This window comes from Mastigoproctus giganteus, chromosome 1 (genome assembly GCF_048544385.1).
Source record: "Mastigoproctus giganteus isolate SK-2022 chromosome 1, ASM4854438v1, whole genome shotgun sequence".
NCBI lineage: Eukaryota > Metazoa > Arthropoda > Arachnida > Uropygi > Thelyphonidae > Mastigoproctus > Mastigoproctus giganteus.
The window spans coordinates 253,259,468-253,275,653 of NC_143575.1; the positions used below are offsets into that span (position 1 = coordinate 253,259,468).

A 16,186-nucleotide genomic window follows, 5' to 3' on the forward strand; every position below is an offset into this window, starting at 1 on the left:
GCAGGAAAATCTCGTTAATTCGAACTGAAGAGAGCAAAAAATTGCAAGTTCGAATTAAGAAGGTTCAAGTAATCCGATATTTTTCATTTTTCATTCAATGCTTTTCATTTTCAAAAATTTCTGTTGTTGAAGAAACCAGAGTTAGAGTGGTCTTTGACATAAATGTGGGTTTGAGCTGTGTACCTTGTTCAGCGACCGAACTGAATTCCAGTCCTGTTGTCAAAACACAAGAAAATACGGTTACCGTTGGCTCGGGTACACCATCTGGACAGTTCAGGATTAGAAAAGCATTGCGTTGTCCTCTTCTCTGAATCCTGTCACAAAAAACTCGTCAGAGGCTTCAGACTGGGTTCTCTGTGATCTTGGGACCCTGGAGAAATTGTGCCACTGTGTCCCAAGTGTAGTAGGCTGAAAATTCCACATAGAAAGTATGAGTCCATAAGTTTGGATTCAACAGACACAATCGATGCATTGTACGCATACATTTGAGGATTTTGAAAACCATAAATCTCACGGAGTATTGCATTCGAATTAAACGTTAACAGTAATTGTAAACAAAGTTACTGAGGACCACCCAAAAACCTTTATTTCTTTTTCTGGGGAATTCTAATGACTGGATTATTCCATCTGTGCAATCGTTTGAACTGTGTAACTGTCCATCAAAGATAATACTGTTGCTAATCTGACATGACTTCTTTGTCAAAATCTTACCATGCTTTTTACATACTACGGTATTCCGTATGATTTTATCTTCCAGCCTAATAAAGATGTAGACTGTAAGATGAACTAAAAAGTATCCAAGGGTATGGACGGTGGTTTACTTTTGTGCAAGTAGTGTATAGATTGCTCACAAAGATTCTAAATTGGTAGTAATAATTCTTGGTTTGAAGTTTGAGATAGGTGCAGACTTATTGGAACTAGTCCTATGCCCAATTTGAAAATATGGGCTATCAATAAACTTACTCATCGCACTGGTGGGAAAACGCATTGTAGAAACATTTAGATGTGGACTAGCCGCATTTGGAATGGTAGGTTTTGATGTTTCCATCTCAAACCTTTGCGTCACTAAGTTTCACATGGCTTGATGTGAAAGCGGGTGGAATGTGGTTGTGCACAAGTTGAATTCGTGATTACAAACAAGAGGCGCATATTCTGTCGATACTCGAAATAAACACATCAAAGGTCTTTCTATTCATCCATCATTGTCGGAACCTCCCAACAAGCATCATCATCTTTTGGACTCTTCTGCTGATCGGTACTTCACTTTCATTCCCCAAGGCAGTACTTCAACTACCTCACACGGGGAGGATCGAAATACTCTTTCAGAATCCAGCTATATCTGGACCTCAGTACATATTGGACGATATCCAGTCCGATGAACTGCTAACTCGGTGGTAAATTCCAGGTTGATGTTGTTTGGCGCATGAATAGCCCGCTGATACGATACCCACTAGATACCACAGACCCCTGTCTTTCATCATCAGAGGACCTCCAGAATCTCCCTGAAAGAAAATAATAGAAAAGATCTTTTTTAAAAAAAATAATTAAATAACTTAATTATTATTACTAAAATTATTGCTAATTATCGTAAAAATATTGATTGGTACTTTATCAAGGGCTAGCACCCACCAAATACATCCAATAATCAGCAAAAGGTAGCTGTTTCTGATTGCCACAATAGGACATATTTTATCAAAATACACATAAGATAAGAGGGGTGGGGGTGTTAGAAGGTAAGAAATAAGCCGAGGCTAAAAAAAAAAGAAGATAAAGTGAAGATAAAACAGGATAGGAGTAAGCCCCCAATCCCCCTCGAATTCTAATAATTCATAAGTATAAAAATCAGAATATGAAAGCGTATAGACACCTATAATTTTTTAATATTTTTTATTAAACAGTTAATAGCATTTAAAACAAATTATATAGATGAAAAAGAGTAGAATTATTTTGAAATTAATATATATTAATAATTATTATTAATTATTAACATAATGGCAATATTAATGCATATTAATACATTGTTTCATAATTAAATTATTTCTCTGCTAAAACAATTTTTTCCCTGAAAATGTTTCATCACACAATCTGGTGGAATGTTTATTAAGTACTTTAAAAAATGGAAGGGCGCATTTTGAAGAAAAACTCGAATAAATAAATGTAATTTTGTTTTTTAAATAATAAAAAATCTTTCAGATAATGCATTAAATTCTCGAATCAGAAATCCTGACCGCTAGATGGCAGCACTCTGAAGTGTTAAAAGATGGTGAAAGCTAAGCAACAGTCTACGTATGTATTGTACGTGCTGATTTTACTACACGAAAGTCGCATAAGTAGCGCATGCGCAGTTTGTACATTTAATCAACCTATTACAGAGCAGAGCGGATTTTTTCTATGTTTTTCTTTGGGTGTTCACGAATTACTAATCTTATCAAAAACTAAAGGACTAAAATGGACTTGGGCAGGACATAGTTCAAAGACATGATGACAGATGGACTAAGAAAATAACAGAATGGTACCGAAGAGGAGTTAGAAGAAAACCTGGAAGACAACAACGCAGATGGACAGATGAAATTCATTTTACCATACTGCCCGGAGTTTACTGATGTCCATGGAAACTTGAGTATTAGAATGGAATTTCCTATTTCACGCTTACCCGGAAGCAAGCTGTGGAAAGATCTTTATCTGTATTTGGACTGTGTGCGTTCCCTGCAAATGTTTCTGTTTTGTGCCCCAAAACCGGATAATTCCTGGTAGAAAACTTCACTAATTATACCCTGAGAACGAGGAAATGTATAGCGGAAAAATACATAAGAAAAAATGCGTTGTTTACTTTGACTGTTCAGTAATGGAAATCGAGATGTTCACCCCCTGCGCAAGAAACGAGCGTGGTTCAGCTTGAGCTACTCTGGTGCACTGTTTGAATAGTAAAATACAAACAAAGACATTATCTGATTGGGCCAAGGTGGTACTAAGTTAACTGCGCAAAAGACCGAACCATTAAATGTGAAAAATACTGGAAAATAATTAGTTTTATATGAGATGGAAGAATCACAGGATTTACTTCTATCCATCAACATTATCTATGGACAGCATTGTCGAAAAAACATCGGCTTTCAGTTCTTCGACCAAATGTAGATTATTTTTGCATCCAGCAATAGTCAGCCATCGTGTTGACATTCCACCATCCCTGGTACCTCATCTCCAAGTCTTTAATATCCTGGTGAAAACTTACTAGATTTTCTGGAAAGTAGTTGATGCGGGAGTGTAAAAAAGATATCTTGACACTCATGTTGCAGCCCTTCTTGAAGTTTTCCAACATATTTTCAACTATATTCTTGTAATCTGGATCCTTGTTGTCCACTACCGAGGTAAAGCGTTCACAAACCCAGTTTGATGTTCAATTGTGACAGTTGTAGGATCTACCAGTGGTATATTTCTTTGATCCAAAAAAAAATGTTCCTCTTTGACCAGACTTTGGCATCCCAGTGCTCCTTGCCCGACTCTCCCACTCACATGAAAAGCAAGGCATTTTTGTGTAGCCAGATTGCTGTCCAAGTAACATGCCTATCACTTTAAAGTCAGCACAGACCAACCCACCATGTTCTTCGTTCTTAATATTTCTCAACAACTTCTTGAAGTTCTCATTCGTTTCTTTCAAATGGGCAGAGTGAGCTATTGAAGTTGGAACTACATACCCTTGAGAATCGTCCTCAGAAAAGTAAGGGGCTTGTTCTCGTTCTATGTGTCTGTACCACGAGAAAAATGCCCCATTGGCTTAGAAGATTTTTTGACTTAGGTCTAGAACCAAGGTGTTCTGCAGATTCTTTTGGTAAATTTAAATCTCTTACCAAATCATTGAGTTCGTTCTGTGAAAACAGTTGAGGACTGGACTCAATGTCTTCAGGCATTTTCAAAACTTATTAAGAAAATGCAATTTTCTATGCCCTACTATATTTTCAATATCTTTTTAAATATGAAACCGAATTCATTTCTTACCTGACAAGCGTCCCTTCCTCCAAATTCGTGTCCTGCGCACATCATCTCATCGTGGATGCGGATGTTGATCCCCTGTTTGCGGTGCCAAATTTCACAAACAGAATTTTCTATAATAGGAACTCCAACGAACTGTAGCACTTTGGGACGTAACTTTGACCCTTGGAAAAATAAATATTGAAATTAAGATCCAGATCAAAAGTAGTTTTCAATCCACCAACAGGTTAATAAGTATTTATTAAGGAATTTAATCATGGAAGAAAGCAAATTCTCCTTTAAATTGGAAATATGCAAAGTAGAAAAAATGTTACTGGAGTATGTGAATGATGAATGAAAAACTGCACACTCTCCTAAGGGAGGATTTTTTATACCATTTTATTAGACTAATATTTCATATCGGACGTATTATAATGACTCTAGAGTGGGCCCCCATCTCTTATGGAGGCCACAATACGTTTTCCAATGGAGCGTTTTGTTCCTTATGAGATCTATAACCTCCTCCAGTGCTAATTTTCTGTTTGCTTGGCGAAAAATCCGAGTTTCTGGGAGAAAAACCCATGCTAACCTCGCTTGAGACCGACTAACTTAGCCACGTTGTGAAAAAGGCCCATAAAAATTCATCATGTCATCTGGGTCAGGCTGAAAACCAGGATTCCTGAAATTATATATATTGATGGGTGGCCAATTGGAGTTAGATCCTGAACCACTCTGATTGGAGATTAATGTTCTGGTATTGCTGGTCACATGGAAATGAGAGTAACCAATAAATCGAAGGTAAATAATTACCAATTAGGACCGCTTCTGGTATAGGAAATACCGAGGATTGATTATCAGACACAGTCCAGATAAAAATTCTTAAATCAGAATGATCTTATTTAATTCTTGAATCAAAATGGTTCACATTTTTAATTCCAATTTGCCAACCATCGTCATATATAGTCCCATGGTCCCCCTTTAGCTTTTAGGCTGACTCAATTTTCACTTTTCAACAGTTTTCACTTCAGCATTTAGATACAAGCCAGATTGTTATTCTTTATTCTTGAAAATTTGAGTTTGGTTCGGATTCGAACTGTACAATTATGCAAATCTAACATTGGATGTATCACGCACCAGACTAATATAGTATCTCTTTCCATCAAGTAATTGGAGAGATTTAAGGCCTCAAAACTCAGAAACTTTTTCCTCAACATGAATCACAGTGACTTTGAATAATGTCCTTGATCTAATTCAACAATGCCCTCTTGGGTAGCGCAGTTTATGGCACCGTTTAATGCATTTCTTCAGACACTGTTCCAAGACATTGTCCTTTGTAACATTTAGAATGGATTTCGTTTTGGCATTTTGTGATGAACTGTTGCTGTAAGGTTTTAGGTGCATCAGGGACTTAGGCGCCATATATAATCTGTCTGTAAATCGTGTGTATTCTGTGGTTCATTTGCTATTTATTGACGAAAATCTCGAGTCTTTTGAGAGAAAAAAATCATGCTGCCCTCGCCTGAGACCGACTAACTTGGCCATGATGTAAAAAATGGTCATAAAACTTCCTCGTATCATCGACGGGATTCGAACTCAATTCTTTTCCATCCGGTGTGGGAAGGACGGTGATTACACCAACTGTATAAACCATGAGGACCCTAATGTTTTTAAAAAAAGTAATTATGTGCCCACCAGAGAAAATTATACCAGAGAATATTATCCTCCGAATGACATTTAGGTTTAGAAACCACAGATCGAGTATCACAAAACGATTCAAAATACAGTCCTAATATTTTGCAATTTCCCTTTATCTTTCGTTATATCAATCATGGCATTGAAATGAATTCCAAGTCGGGCTGCTTTGAGCTTTCAAACGAGGTGCCACACATTCTTCCAGTAATTTAGGTCGGAAGAATTCTCAACCCAACCTGCATTCCAATAAAGTCGAGAACTTGCATGATACGTGTATGACTTTTACTCTTCCTACAGACTTCTACCATATAGCTTAAAAAATTTACCTTTCTGTAAGCAGTTGAACAAGATTAAATTATTGCATACTCATCGAGTTCTCACCAAATTGAGTAATTCCAACCCACTTTCACCTAGTTTGGGGAGGATGGTGATTATATCCACTCTGCTCGATATATACAAATTATTTTTGTACTAATGGATTCCATCCAGTGAGTGGAAAAGATGAGTTTGGTTCTAATCAAAGGATTTAGTATCTAGAAGGGCCACCTTTTGTTCCCTTTACAGCGCGTACAAGGAACAAAAGGATTGGACGGTCAGGATAGAGTTGGAAATGTTGAGAATGTTACTAGAACCATTCAAATACAATTTTTGCGTTGTGGATAGTTGCGTTGTCGTCTTGAGCCCGTCTCCCCACACCGGGTGAAAAAGACCCGAGTTCGAGTCCCACCGATGACGTGAGGAATTGTTATGGAACTTTTTCAAATTGGCTGAGTTAGTCGGTCTCAGACGAGGGCAGCATGGTTTTACTCCCGGAAACTTAGGTTTTTCGTCCAACACAAACAGACCATGGAACACACGCAATTTACAGATAGCATACACTGAGCAACTTGGGCCTTAGTCGCTATTGCTCCTAAAAACCCTACCGCAACAACAATAACGTGTCGTGTTGAAAGAACCCATCGCAATCCGGATAAAATGAAGCATTGCAGAGTGAAGTTGGTCCAATACGAAAGAAACATATTCATTGATGATAACGCGGCCTTCTAAGGGTATGATTGGATCCAATCCGTGCTACCAGAACATGCCCCCATACCAACGATACGCCTCAATCTGCTTGAGATGGACACAAGACATTTTGTATTCATGGCATGGTTTTTATAGGCATGAATAATTTGCATAATGGGCCCTCTCTAAGGTGATAGAACGATTTCTCTTGGATACCGGGAATTTGCATGCCAGGATGCCTTTTATATCAAATATTCCCCTTCGAAGACACTGTTTACAGTAACATATTTATGAAAAACATTTTGTTCTGTTAATTTTGTCAAGTAGTGTATAATTGTATTGCAATCATAGAATCATTTGAGCATTAAAGAACAGTTGGAAAACCGATTGTTGCGAAAAGCCAAACTCCATAAATATTCATTTGGTCTTCGTTAAGAACAAAACACCAGTGAACTAGATAGAAGGCAAAACAAGGTGACTGACCTGGTTCAAGGGCACCCCAGCCAGCAGCGTACGCTGTACGTCCTAAAAAGTCAGCGTTCTTCTTTGGCAAACATATAGGTCGAATATTTGCTCGGTAGGGAGCGTACCTGTCCATGATTAGAACTGCAACGTCGTATCTGTCTGCCTGTGGAGTGAATCGGAAGTTGGGATGAAGTTTTACATCAGAAACGCCAAAGATTTCACTTGGAAGGCTTTCGACATCCGAATGTAGTACGTAATCTCCAAGGGTGATGCGGATGTTGGAAGGCTTGTGTTGGGATCTGCAATAAATAAAAAAAGAAAATTAAAGATGGGAAAGTGGAGAAAGTGGACAGCAGGAGTGTGACTTCACTTAAGGGACTTAGTCAAACGAATTTAATGAATATAAAACAAAGCTAAGGAGAGGATTATGTTATCTTCTAATTGTACTGGGACATCCCAGCCCCTTAGAATTAATGGTTAGTTCCAGAGGTCGCATTGAAAGGTAGATAGCAGCATGAGTTAATAGTTAGATGAACTCCAGGAAACATTTGAGCCAAAATAGCCAACGGTTTCATAGCTGTATCAAATAAACTGGCAACTTAGTGTACATTCAAGTCTATTTACAGTAGATGTGTGTGGATTCTCTGGTCGATTTGCCTGTTTTGCTTTATGATGGAACCCATGTTTTCGGGATGAAAAACTGTCTTGAGATTGAGTACTTCGATCACCACAGTTTCCTCTTTCCCTAAAGGAAATTTATACCAACAGTCCTTAGAAAGTTCTCCATCTACTAGGGTACCCAACAATCGACTATAAAATTAAGTGAGAAACATTTTTTTTTTCCTGAATTTCTCAATCGTTCAAGAATTTAAAAGAAATTTTATTCTAGCTTTGATATTTCACATTTTATGACAATTGAAGAAGTACAAATTACGAATGGGTTCTTTCCCAAAAGCTCATTGGTTAGGGGTAGGTGTAGAGTCTAACCTAAATGCATTTTGCAGTGGAAATAATTTTATAAATAGTAGTCCTTCAGGGTAGCGGGATGAAAAATCCGGGATAAGTCATGGGGACAAAGCTATTCTCTCCTCCTCACACCGACAAATTGCAGATTTAGTTGAAGAGGCTTTTAGAAATTCCTCCACTGATCGATGGGATTCGAACCCAGGCCTCTCCAAACGAGTGACAAGTGGCAAAACATACTATCACGTGTCTTTTTAGCGTGAAAACGTAAATTAATTTGCATTTCTAAGTCGCATTATGTTGCTGGTCTTCTAACAAAAATCATAATTTTCAGTTTCAAATGATTCAACTTACCGGGCCACGCAATGTCCTGCCGTTACTACGTGTTTCCGACCGACTAGAGCGCCTCCACAGCGACTACCGCCAACCTGGATCACGGCCTATAAATAGAAAAAAGGATTTTGAAAAACAGAAAGGAATAAATTATTTAATATTTCATTTTTTGAAGTTGTTAATATTTAAAACTATTCAGAACATTGGACGATCTGTGATGCAGCTTTTAAATTCTGCAGCTCAGCTCGAAATAGCAAGCAGTACGGTTGTTCATGGAAAATTATGATCATTGTTTATTGAACAGCCCTTATTTGCGGATTAATATATCGTCAATTATTTAAATTTATAGTTTATTATTTATCGATTAAGTTATGTTCAAATGTTGCCAGTTAGGAGTACACAGGAATATTTTACTGGAGTTTTTCACAACGTGGTTGGGTCTCAACCCGGAAACTCGGGTTTTTTGTTTCCGGCAAACAGCAACTCGCCCAATACGGTCTAAGTAGCTGATGAGCCTGAGACACTACAAACAACAATCTACATAAGGCTGCTTTGATATGTTTTTCCCACTGAACTTCAGACGACCACCAATTATTAAACTTCATGGACAATCCCTGAAAATCTGCAAATCCTTGAAATACCTGGAAATTATTATTGATTACAGATGAACCTTTGTCCCTCATCTAGACACATCAAGGAGAAAATCAAGAGTTATTGAGCATTTTCTTGCAAGGATGACCAGGACTGATTGTGGCTTGAAGTGAAAAGTTCTCAAACTTATGTACTCAGTAGTTTTCCTCCCCATAGCTTCCAATTGGGCATCTCTGTGGTTTCGCTGCTGATAAAGTTACCTTCTCTAAGAGAAGAGGCTGATTTTGTTTCGCATGGCCAGTTCCTGCCGAACCACATCAATACCTGCATTGCAATTGCATACAAGGCAATTCCCATTGGGTTGGAATTATAGATAGCCTTCAGTGATCTACTATATTGTATAAAGCAAATCCGCGAAACAGAATTCCTGGGTATCAACACCACCCTCGCCAAACCATCAAGGTTGAAAAGAAGTTACTTCTTTTCAACCTTGACTTTGGCAAGATAGATGGGATCAAGGATTAAAAGGCGAAAATACAGGAAATTTCTACCGTTAAGTTGGTTTCCTAACCTCCAAGACCTTGACTTGGCTTACTCCAAACTTGGAGACAACGTATATGGTAACTGGCCACGCTCTATTAAAACCAGCCTTATGGACTTGGGACTTTCTGAAGATGACTGCTGCGTTTGGGGTGGAAGAGAAGCTTGGATACCTCTTGGAACGCCAATCTTGCCATTGATATCGCATTTCGTTTGGCAATTATATGCCATATACCATTGTTTCCTCATGCTCCTTCATTTCCTCACACAACCAAGAATCTTCAGGGCTTGTTCCTGACTGGCCCGAGACGATATCCTTATTATTAGCACAAAATACGTACGCAATAGAAAACGAGATATTTGACTCCTGGAAGTGATAGCTTCAAAGAGATTTTGAATGTTTTCTTTGTTCTTTAAGTACTAAGATGGGGTATCCTAGCAAAGATGCGATTATTGACTTTTAAATTAAAGTATCGTTGAGTGGTTAAAGAAATAAGATGATTGGTTGTTGCGATGGTTTTGATTTCAATCGACAAGAGTAAATCATTCCATTAACGGTTCTGCCCGGAATTTTATTGAGCCCAGGTTTTTGAACAGCTTTTATAATTATATCATCAAAATGGTATGATATAATTTTTCATTAAGGTGGCCATCAAAAGATCCAACTGCAGTAGAAGAAACTGCAATCTTTTTTGCAATCTTTTAGAGATTTCGTTTATATTTCAAATGAATTGAGGATTTTTTGCATTTTTTAATTTAAATTTTAAAAGAACTCACCTGCCATGGAAATTGTCCGAAATAAGCATCGTTACCTCCTACGATTCGACTTGTACGAGTGGCACTCCGACCACAATCTGAAAACAAGAAAGAAGCAGTATTAGTTTAAGGAATCGTGTTAGTTGATTTGTCATCTAAAGTTTCAGGTTCCAGTTTTGTTCTCTTTATGCGGAAAGTTTTTTTATTTTGTTTCTGGTTATTGAAGATGGAACGTAGAAGAAAATTTGCTGCAGGAGTTCTGGTTCTTGAATTTTGCCTAATGTCATCTAGAGGAAAAGTTTGAGGTCCAAGACAGTTCACCTGCTCTCAAAAAGCGTAAATTTAAAATAGTGCTCTCCAAGATAAAACATGCTATCTTTAAAAGTAAAGTATTTAATTAACCATTTCTGTATCCTTTCAGTCTGGTTGGTTTGATTAGTTCTGAATTGACTTCCAATCTCGGTGGAATATACCTAGACCTATTTTCCCTGGATAACTCTTCGATGTCTTGTTGGTGGCTTGTGTATTTGAATGTGACGATGTCCTTCTTCCCAGCTTTTGTAAAAGATAGCAATCGCATTTAGACGGATTGACTGTAGACCACTAGTCGTGGCCCATTCTGAGAAGAAATCTATTCTTTGCTGGAGTGTTCTTGAATTCGCTTTAGTTTTGATTGATGAAGAGAATTTCACAAATTTAATGAGTTAATGTCGATGCTTCTAAAGTCGTTGATAAAACTGCTAAAAAAGTAAAGGTCCATGTGGGGCCTTGGGGAACAAATGAGCCCCATATGAGCTGGATCCATGGCAGATAACGCATTGCTTTCTGCTGCTTATATAGCTATAGCTAATTACTTGGGAGTGAAGTGGATCCAGACTTCTACAGATCCTTAATTTGTTAACAAGAACTTTATGCGCAACGTTATTAAAAGCGTGTGCAAGATCTTAGGATAACATCTATTTGTTTACCACTATTCATTGAAATGTTGAGGAAGGATAGTGAAGAAATAAGCTTTTTCTCAATTGTTCAAAAAGTTTTGTAATTGAGTTAATGAGTTCTAGCTTTTTCTTAGCATTGGCTTTCGAGGTTGAAATAACACGAACCTTTTTAAAATTGGACCAGATAAATTCCAGTTTGAATGGAGAGATTGAACTGTGAGATTGACGGTATGTAGTTCTTTTCAGAAAGCAGTGAGATATTGTCTGGTCCAGTAGATTTGTCATTTTTGAATTTAAAGAGAGCAAGTTAAGATCTTTAATGTGAATAACGACGCTATTGAGAACTGCGTGCTGTGGCACCTGAAAAGTATGCGAAACCCTTTGCTGTTGAGTCGAGTTGAAGATAGTCATCAAACCGATTGGCCATATCTTTGAGAATTTGAGATCATATGACCCATTGGTTCGGTGAGAGCACAGATTGATTAGAACTTTTCTGAAGATTGTTTTACATAGTTCCAAAGAAGTTTGGTATAGACACCAGACTGTATCAATGTTGAGTCTTGATAAGTCTATTAGCCTCTTGCACGAGTTCCTTCAATAGAGTCAGGAAAGGTTCATTCTTAGCTTATTTTTCAATGTCTTCTCTCACAACTCTGCAAAGAATTTTCTTCTTGAGATCAGTTGAAACTACACTTGAAAATTATTGTTGTAGTTTTTATAGCATCTCATTATTTGGTTAATTAATCGAAAGAATTTATCTTTTACATTGAATGACTTTTTCTGTCAACCCGAGTTTCTTGAAAAACAGAGAATTGATTAAAATCAATTTAATAGTTGAATGGACGTTATAGAAATCAATTAGAGAAAAATCTTAATGTGTTTCTCATCGATGGAAGTAGATATACAAGATATTAGGGGGATCGTCCATACTTACAGGGCTCGTTCCTGACTGGTCCGTAGTCTGTTGGCTCTATCTTTCCATCACTACGACTAATGCAGCATGAGAAAAGGGGCCCACAAGATGTTCCTAAGGATCCTCCGGACAGCCAACAGTAAAGAAAGAACTGACACTTAGCGCCACCTACACAGTAGGAGAACACTCCACTTTGTCTTTCTGGTTTGTTAAGTAGAAAAAGGTCTTCCACGGTCCTGCTGGGTGCATGTGACTGGGGGCCATGGAAATAAATAGTTCCTAAATGCACGAGAGAAAGAAAAAAACAGTCATGGCAGTGACATAGAGATAATGGACAGATCTTATTAATCAATTTTAGTTCATTAATAAGATCGTTTTTGAACCAGTGCATGGGCTTAAGAGAGTACTCAGAAAATGTTGTCCTTGTTGTTGTTGTAGGGTTTCAGGAGCATCAGCAACTAAGGTAAAATTGCTTCGTGGATATTGTACATAATTCTTTCAGAATAAACCATTCTTTGATTACCTGGTCAAGGATTTGTCTCTCAGCAGTGTCCTGGAACATCAAAAAATAAATTAATACGAGCACATTTAATGCTTTAAATATTTGAGAAGAGGGAGTAATTTGTTAGGAAATAATGGCGCCCAGATTACATATAAGCGCGTCAATAATTAATTACCAACTCTTTGGGACCGAAGACAATAAGGAGCACGCTGTTATCTCGCAATAAAACAAGATCTTAACGTTCTATCACGCTGAGAGAGAGAGTGGTAATCAAGACAGCACTGTTCATTTCCGTATGAGGGCAATTATAAATTCTCTGACTAAGAGCGGACCCAGTGGACCTTACAAGAGCATCCCAGTTATACGCAGTGGGGTTTATGATCGGAAAATGGGTAAGTCAGTTCATACATACTGAAGGTCCCATTCTTTCTAAAATTCTCCCGGTGGCAATACTCATCACAAAATCCATTACCGGGATACTTCTGCGCTCGAGGAAGTGGTGGTGAAAGAACAGCTTCCGGATCTGTCCCTTTCCGCGATGTCTCTTGAGTTACGACGACTTCCACAGTCTCTTTTGATGGAGCTTTAATCGACAACCAATTTGCATGATGAATCTTGACTTATCTGTAACGATCAACTCCATCTGTTCTGTCCACAGACTAGATATGAACTCCAGTTTAAGTAGACCCTGGTATTAAAAATACGCAGACAGCAACTTCTCGTACCCCATGTCTTTTTGGTGCTCTTTTGTGGGTAGCGCAGTTGGTAGGATCCCTATCCTACCCACAGCTGGTGAAAAAGACTTGAGTTTGAGCGCGCCAATGAAGTCAGGAATTTTTATGGGCATTTCCACAACGTGGCCAAATTACTCGGTCTCAGGCGAGGACAGTATTGTACTTTTCTGGCAGAAATTCGGGGTTTTCATCCAGCTAACAGAAAATAGACCACAGAATATACATAATTTACAGCCAATATACACGAAACAATATGGATATAGTTGCTGATGCCCCGAAAACCCTATTAGAACAACAACAACAATCATTTACATTATACTGAAATAATTTCGGTTATTTAAACCAGGATTCACGGGCCATTAAGGAGTTTAGTAATTCTATTAAACGAGTTAATGATGTAATTATAATTATTGATATTTATTAATCAATACTATCGAAGAGATTAATCTTTTTCTGTATCCCTTCATCCTGTTAGCATCAACCATCATTTTTTTCCAATGTCTCACGAGGTCAATCGAAGATACTCAACAAAAAAAGGTCTTGTATATTCAGGCCTTCTGACCTTCTACTATTCTTTTTCCATTTTTTTCTTTCTTCTTTTTAAATGTAGTTTAATGGTTGTGCAATTGCCAAAGCTCAAATGCATCTTGTTAAGTTCTCAATTAATTTTAAATCTGGATACTCCACTTCTTGTATTTAATAGTTCATCACGTATGAGGCTGTTATAAAACTTTAATTAATCATATTAATGATTATCTTATATTAGTTACTAATGCTAATTTAATCAGGTTTCTTTTTCTTTTCTTGATTCGAGATCTCAGTCTATCATTAACTGAGTGATACCCTTGAAGATTATTATTTTTGGGATTTGCTGCAGAGAAATATGACTCGTTTTCTAACAGGTGGTGATTCATTACTGGTTATTTAGGGTAACAGATATAAATTGGTGCAAGACGTACCGAATTTGGTAGCCTTTGGCGATTCTTCATCTTTTTTGCTATTGACAGGCGAGTGACCGAAACGGGGTCAGCAGCAGCTACCCTGGAGGCAAATGGAATTACTGTAATCGCTGCAGTAAGGGTTTTCTAGGTGGCTAACCGTTGCGGAAGTACCTTACAAAAGCAGGTTCTTGTTAGCTGCTTTGTTTAATGGTTCAAGAAACAGGTGATACGTCTTGTAAGCACCAAGACGGAAACTGCATTCAAAGGAAGGGATGAGTCGAAGATCGGAGTATATTTGGTGGAGATCTGTTTCGAAATTCAAATTTCAGGAAGGAGCTTTCACTGGTAATAACAAGGACTACATGCGAAACTCATTTTAACTTGACGTTCCTGTCCATAAATGCCACTGAATTGCATCTCTAAATAAGGCGTAAAATTTTATCTTTTACACTCAATGGCAAAAAAAAAAAAAATATATCAACTTTTATTGAGCATCTAGTGGATCCTCCACAACTTGAGCTCTACATGCAGTGCCCTAAAAAGTCGCATGTAAGGTTCGAGGATCTGTCCACGGTACCTCTGCACAATTGAAGTACCCTAATCAAAAACATGAAGAGGGATGCGGCCGTTGATTATTATTCCGCCCCACACGAGAACACCTCCTCCACTTTAAGTGTCACTTTTTCTGATGTTGGAGGGACGGTACCGCATTCCTCGTTGTCTCCAGTTGATACAACGTCTATAATCAGTTTGTATGCTAAAACGGGATCCATCAGAGAACAGCACTGTGTCTCGTTTGTCAGGGATCCTAGTCACGTGTTCATGGTACCAGATTCGACAGGCTCTGCAATGATTTGGGGTTAATGGGACTCAAATCACTTGCTTCCTTGCGTGGAATCCACTTCGATTGAGCCTTCTTGACACAGTCCGGTTCGAAATGTTTTCACCTATGTCCGCAGCAACCTCAAGAGACAGTTGATGACAGGGTATCGTAGGGTTCCGTCCTGCTGTTAGAGCCAGATAGCGGTCTGTTCTGGTTGACGTGGCCCTCGAGTGACCTTGACCAGCTCTTCTTGTCTCCCAAGACTGCTTTCAGAGTGCCGAGACGACACGGCGTGAGACGTTAAGTCAACGTGCCACTTCCGCCTGCGACTGCCCGGCTTCAAGTCGTCCAATGGTCCACCATATCATAGAATCATCTAAACGATGTTGAGTCTGCGCGAGTAGCATAGTGGTATCGGCACCGTCCTCCCCACACCGGTTGGAAAAGACCGGGGTTCGAATCCCGTCGATGACGCGAGGAACTTTAGTGGGCGTTTTCATTCCGTAGCTGAGTTAGTCGGTCTGAGGCGTAGACAGCAAGGTTCCCGCCCCCAGAAACTGGGGTTTTTTGTCCAGAAAAATAAGCAAATCGACCAGAGAACACACGGAATTTACAGACACAGTACACATGAGTATGTGTAAGATATTGCGGGTGACCTTAATATAATATAATAATTTAAACGATGATGACTTACTTGCCATTCTGAGGACTGAAGATTTGGCTATCCCACTGAGTAAGCAAAAGAACAGGAATGAAGTGATGTCGTCGGAACCCGTGTTTTTGTAGGCATGAGTAATTTGCATAATTTTCAACTTCAGTAGCATGCTTTATTTGGAAATGGGTCTTTCTTTGCCTTAATGGAATATTTCAGATATTTGCTGCACACTGGACCTTTTATTCCGACACACAAATCCCTAGTGGGTAATAAAGTTGGAATTTTTATGTTTTTTTCACAAGTGGCTGAGGTAATCGTGTAGCATGGTTTTTTCTCCCAGAGACTCTGGTTTCTCGTCCAGCAACA

At 38.4% G+C, this 16,186-nt stretch overlaps 1 protein-coding gene across 1 annotated transcript; it reads right to left on the reverse strand.

Moving 5' to 3' along the window:
* Positions 1–1,346: 1,346 nt before the first annotated feature.
* Positions 1,347–15,866, reverse strand: LOC150091776 (trypsin-1-like). Its single transcript, XM_090369647.1, has 7 exons — positions 15,860–15,866; positions 12,187–12,444; positions 10,336–10,412; positions 8,449–8,534; positions 7,150–7,430; positions 3,997–4,154; positions 1,347–1,502 (listed from the first exon to the last, which is right to left on the reverse strand). Exons 1-7 carry the CDS (start codon positions 15,864–15,866, stop codon positions 1,347–1,349), a joined length of 1,023 nt encoding a protein of 340 aa, XP_090225773.1.
* Between the last annotated feature and the right edge of the window lie 320 nt (positions 15,867–16,186).

Coding starts and splice junctions, on each gene's coding strand:
- LOC150091776 (XM_090369647.1), bottom strand. Junction 10,413..12,186: donor ACCAGTCAGGAACGAGCCCT/GTAAGTATGGAC, acceptor TCTTGTTTTCAG/ATTGTGGTCGGAGTGCCACT. Junction 1,503..3,996: donor GAGGAAGGGACGCTTGTCAG/GTAAGAAATGAA, acceptor ATTTTCTTTCAG/GGAGATTCTGGAGGTCCTCT.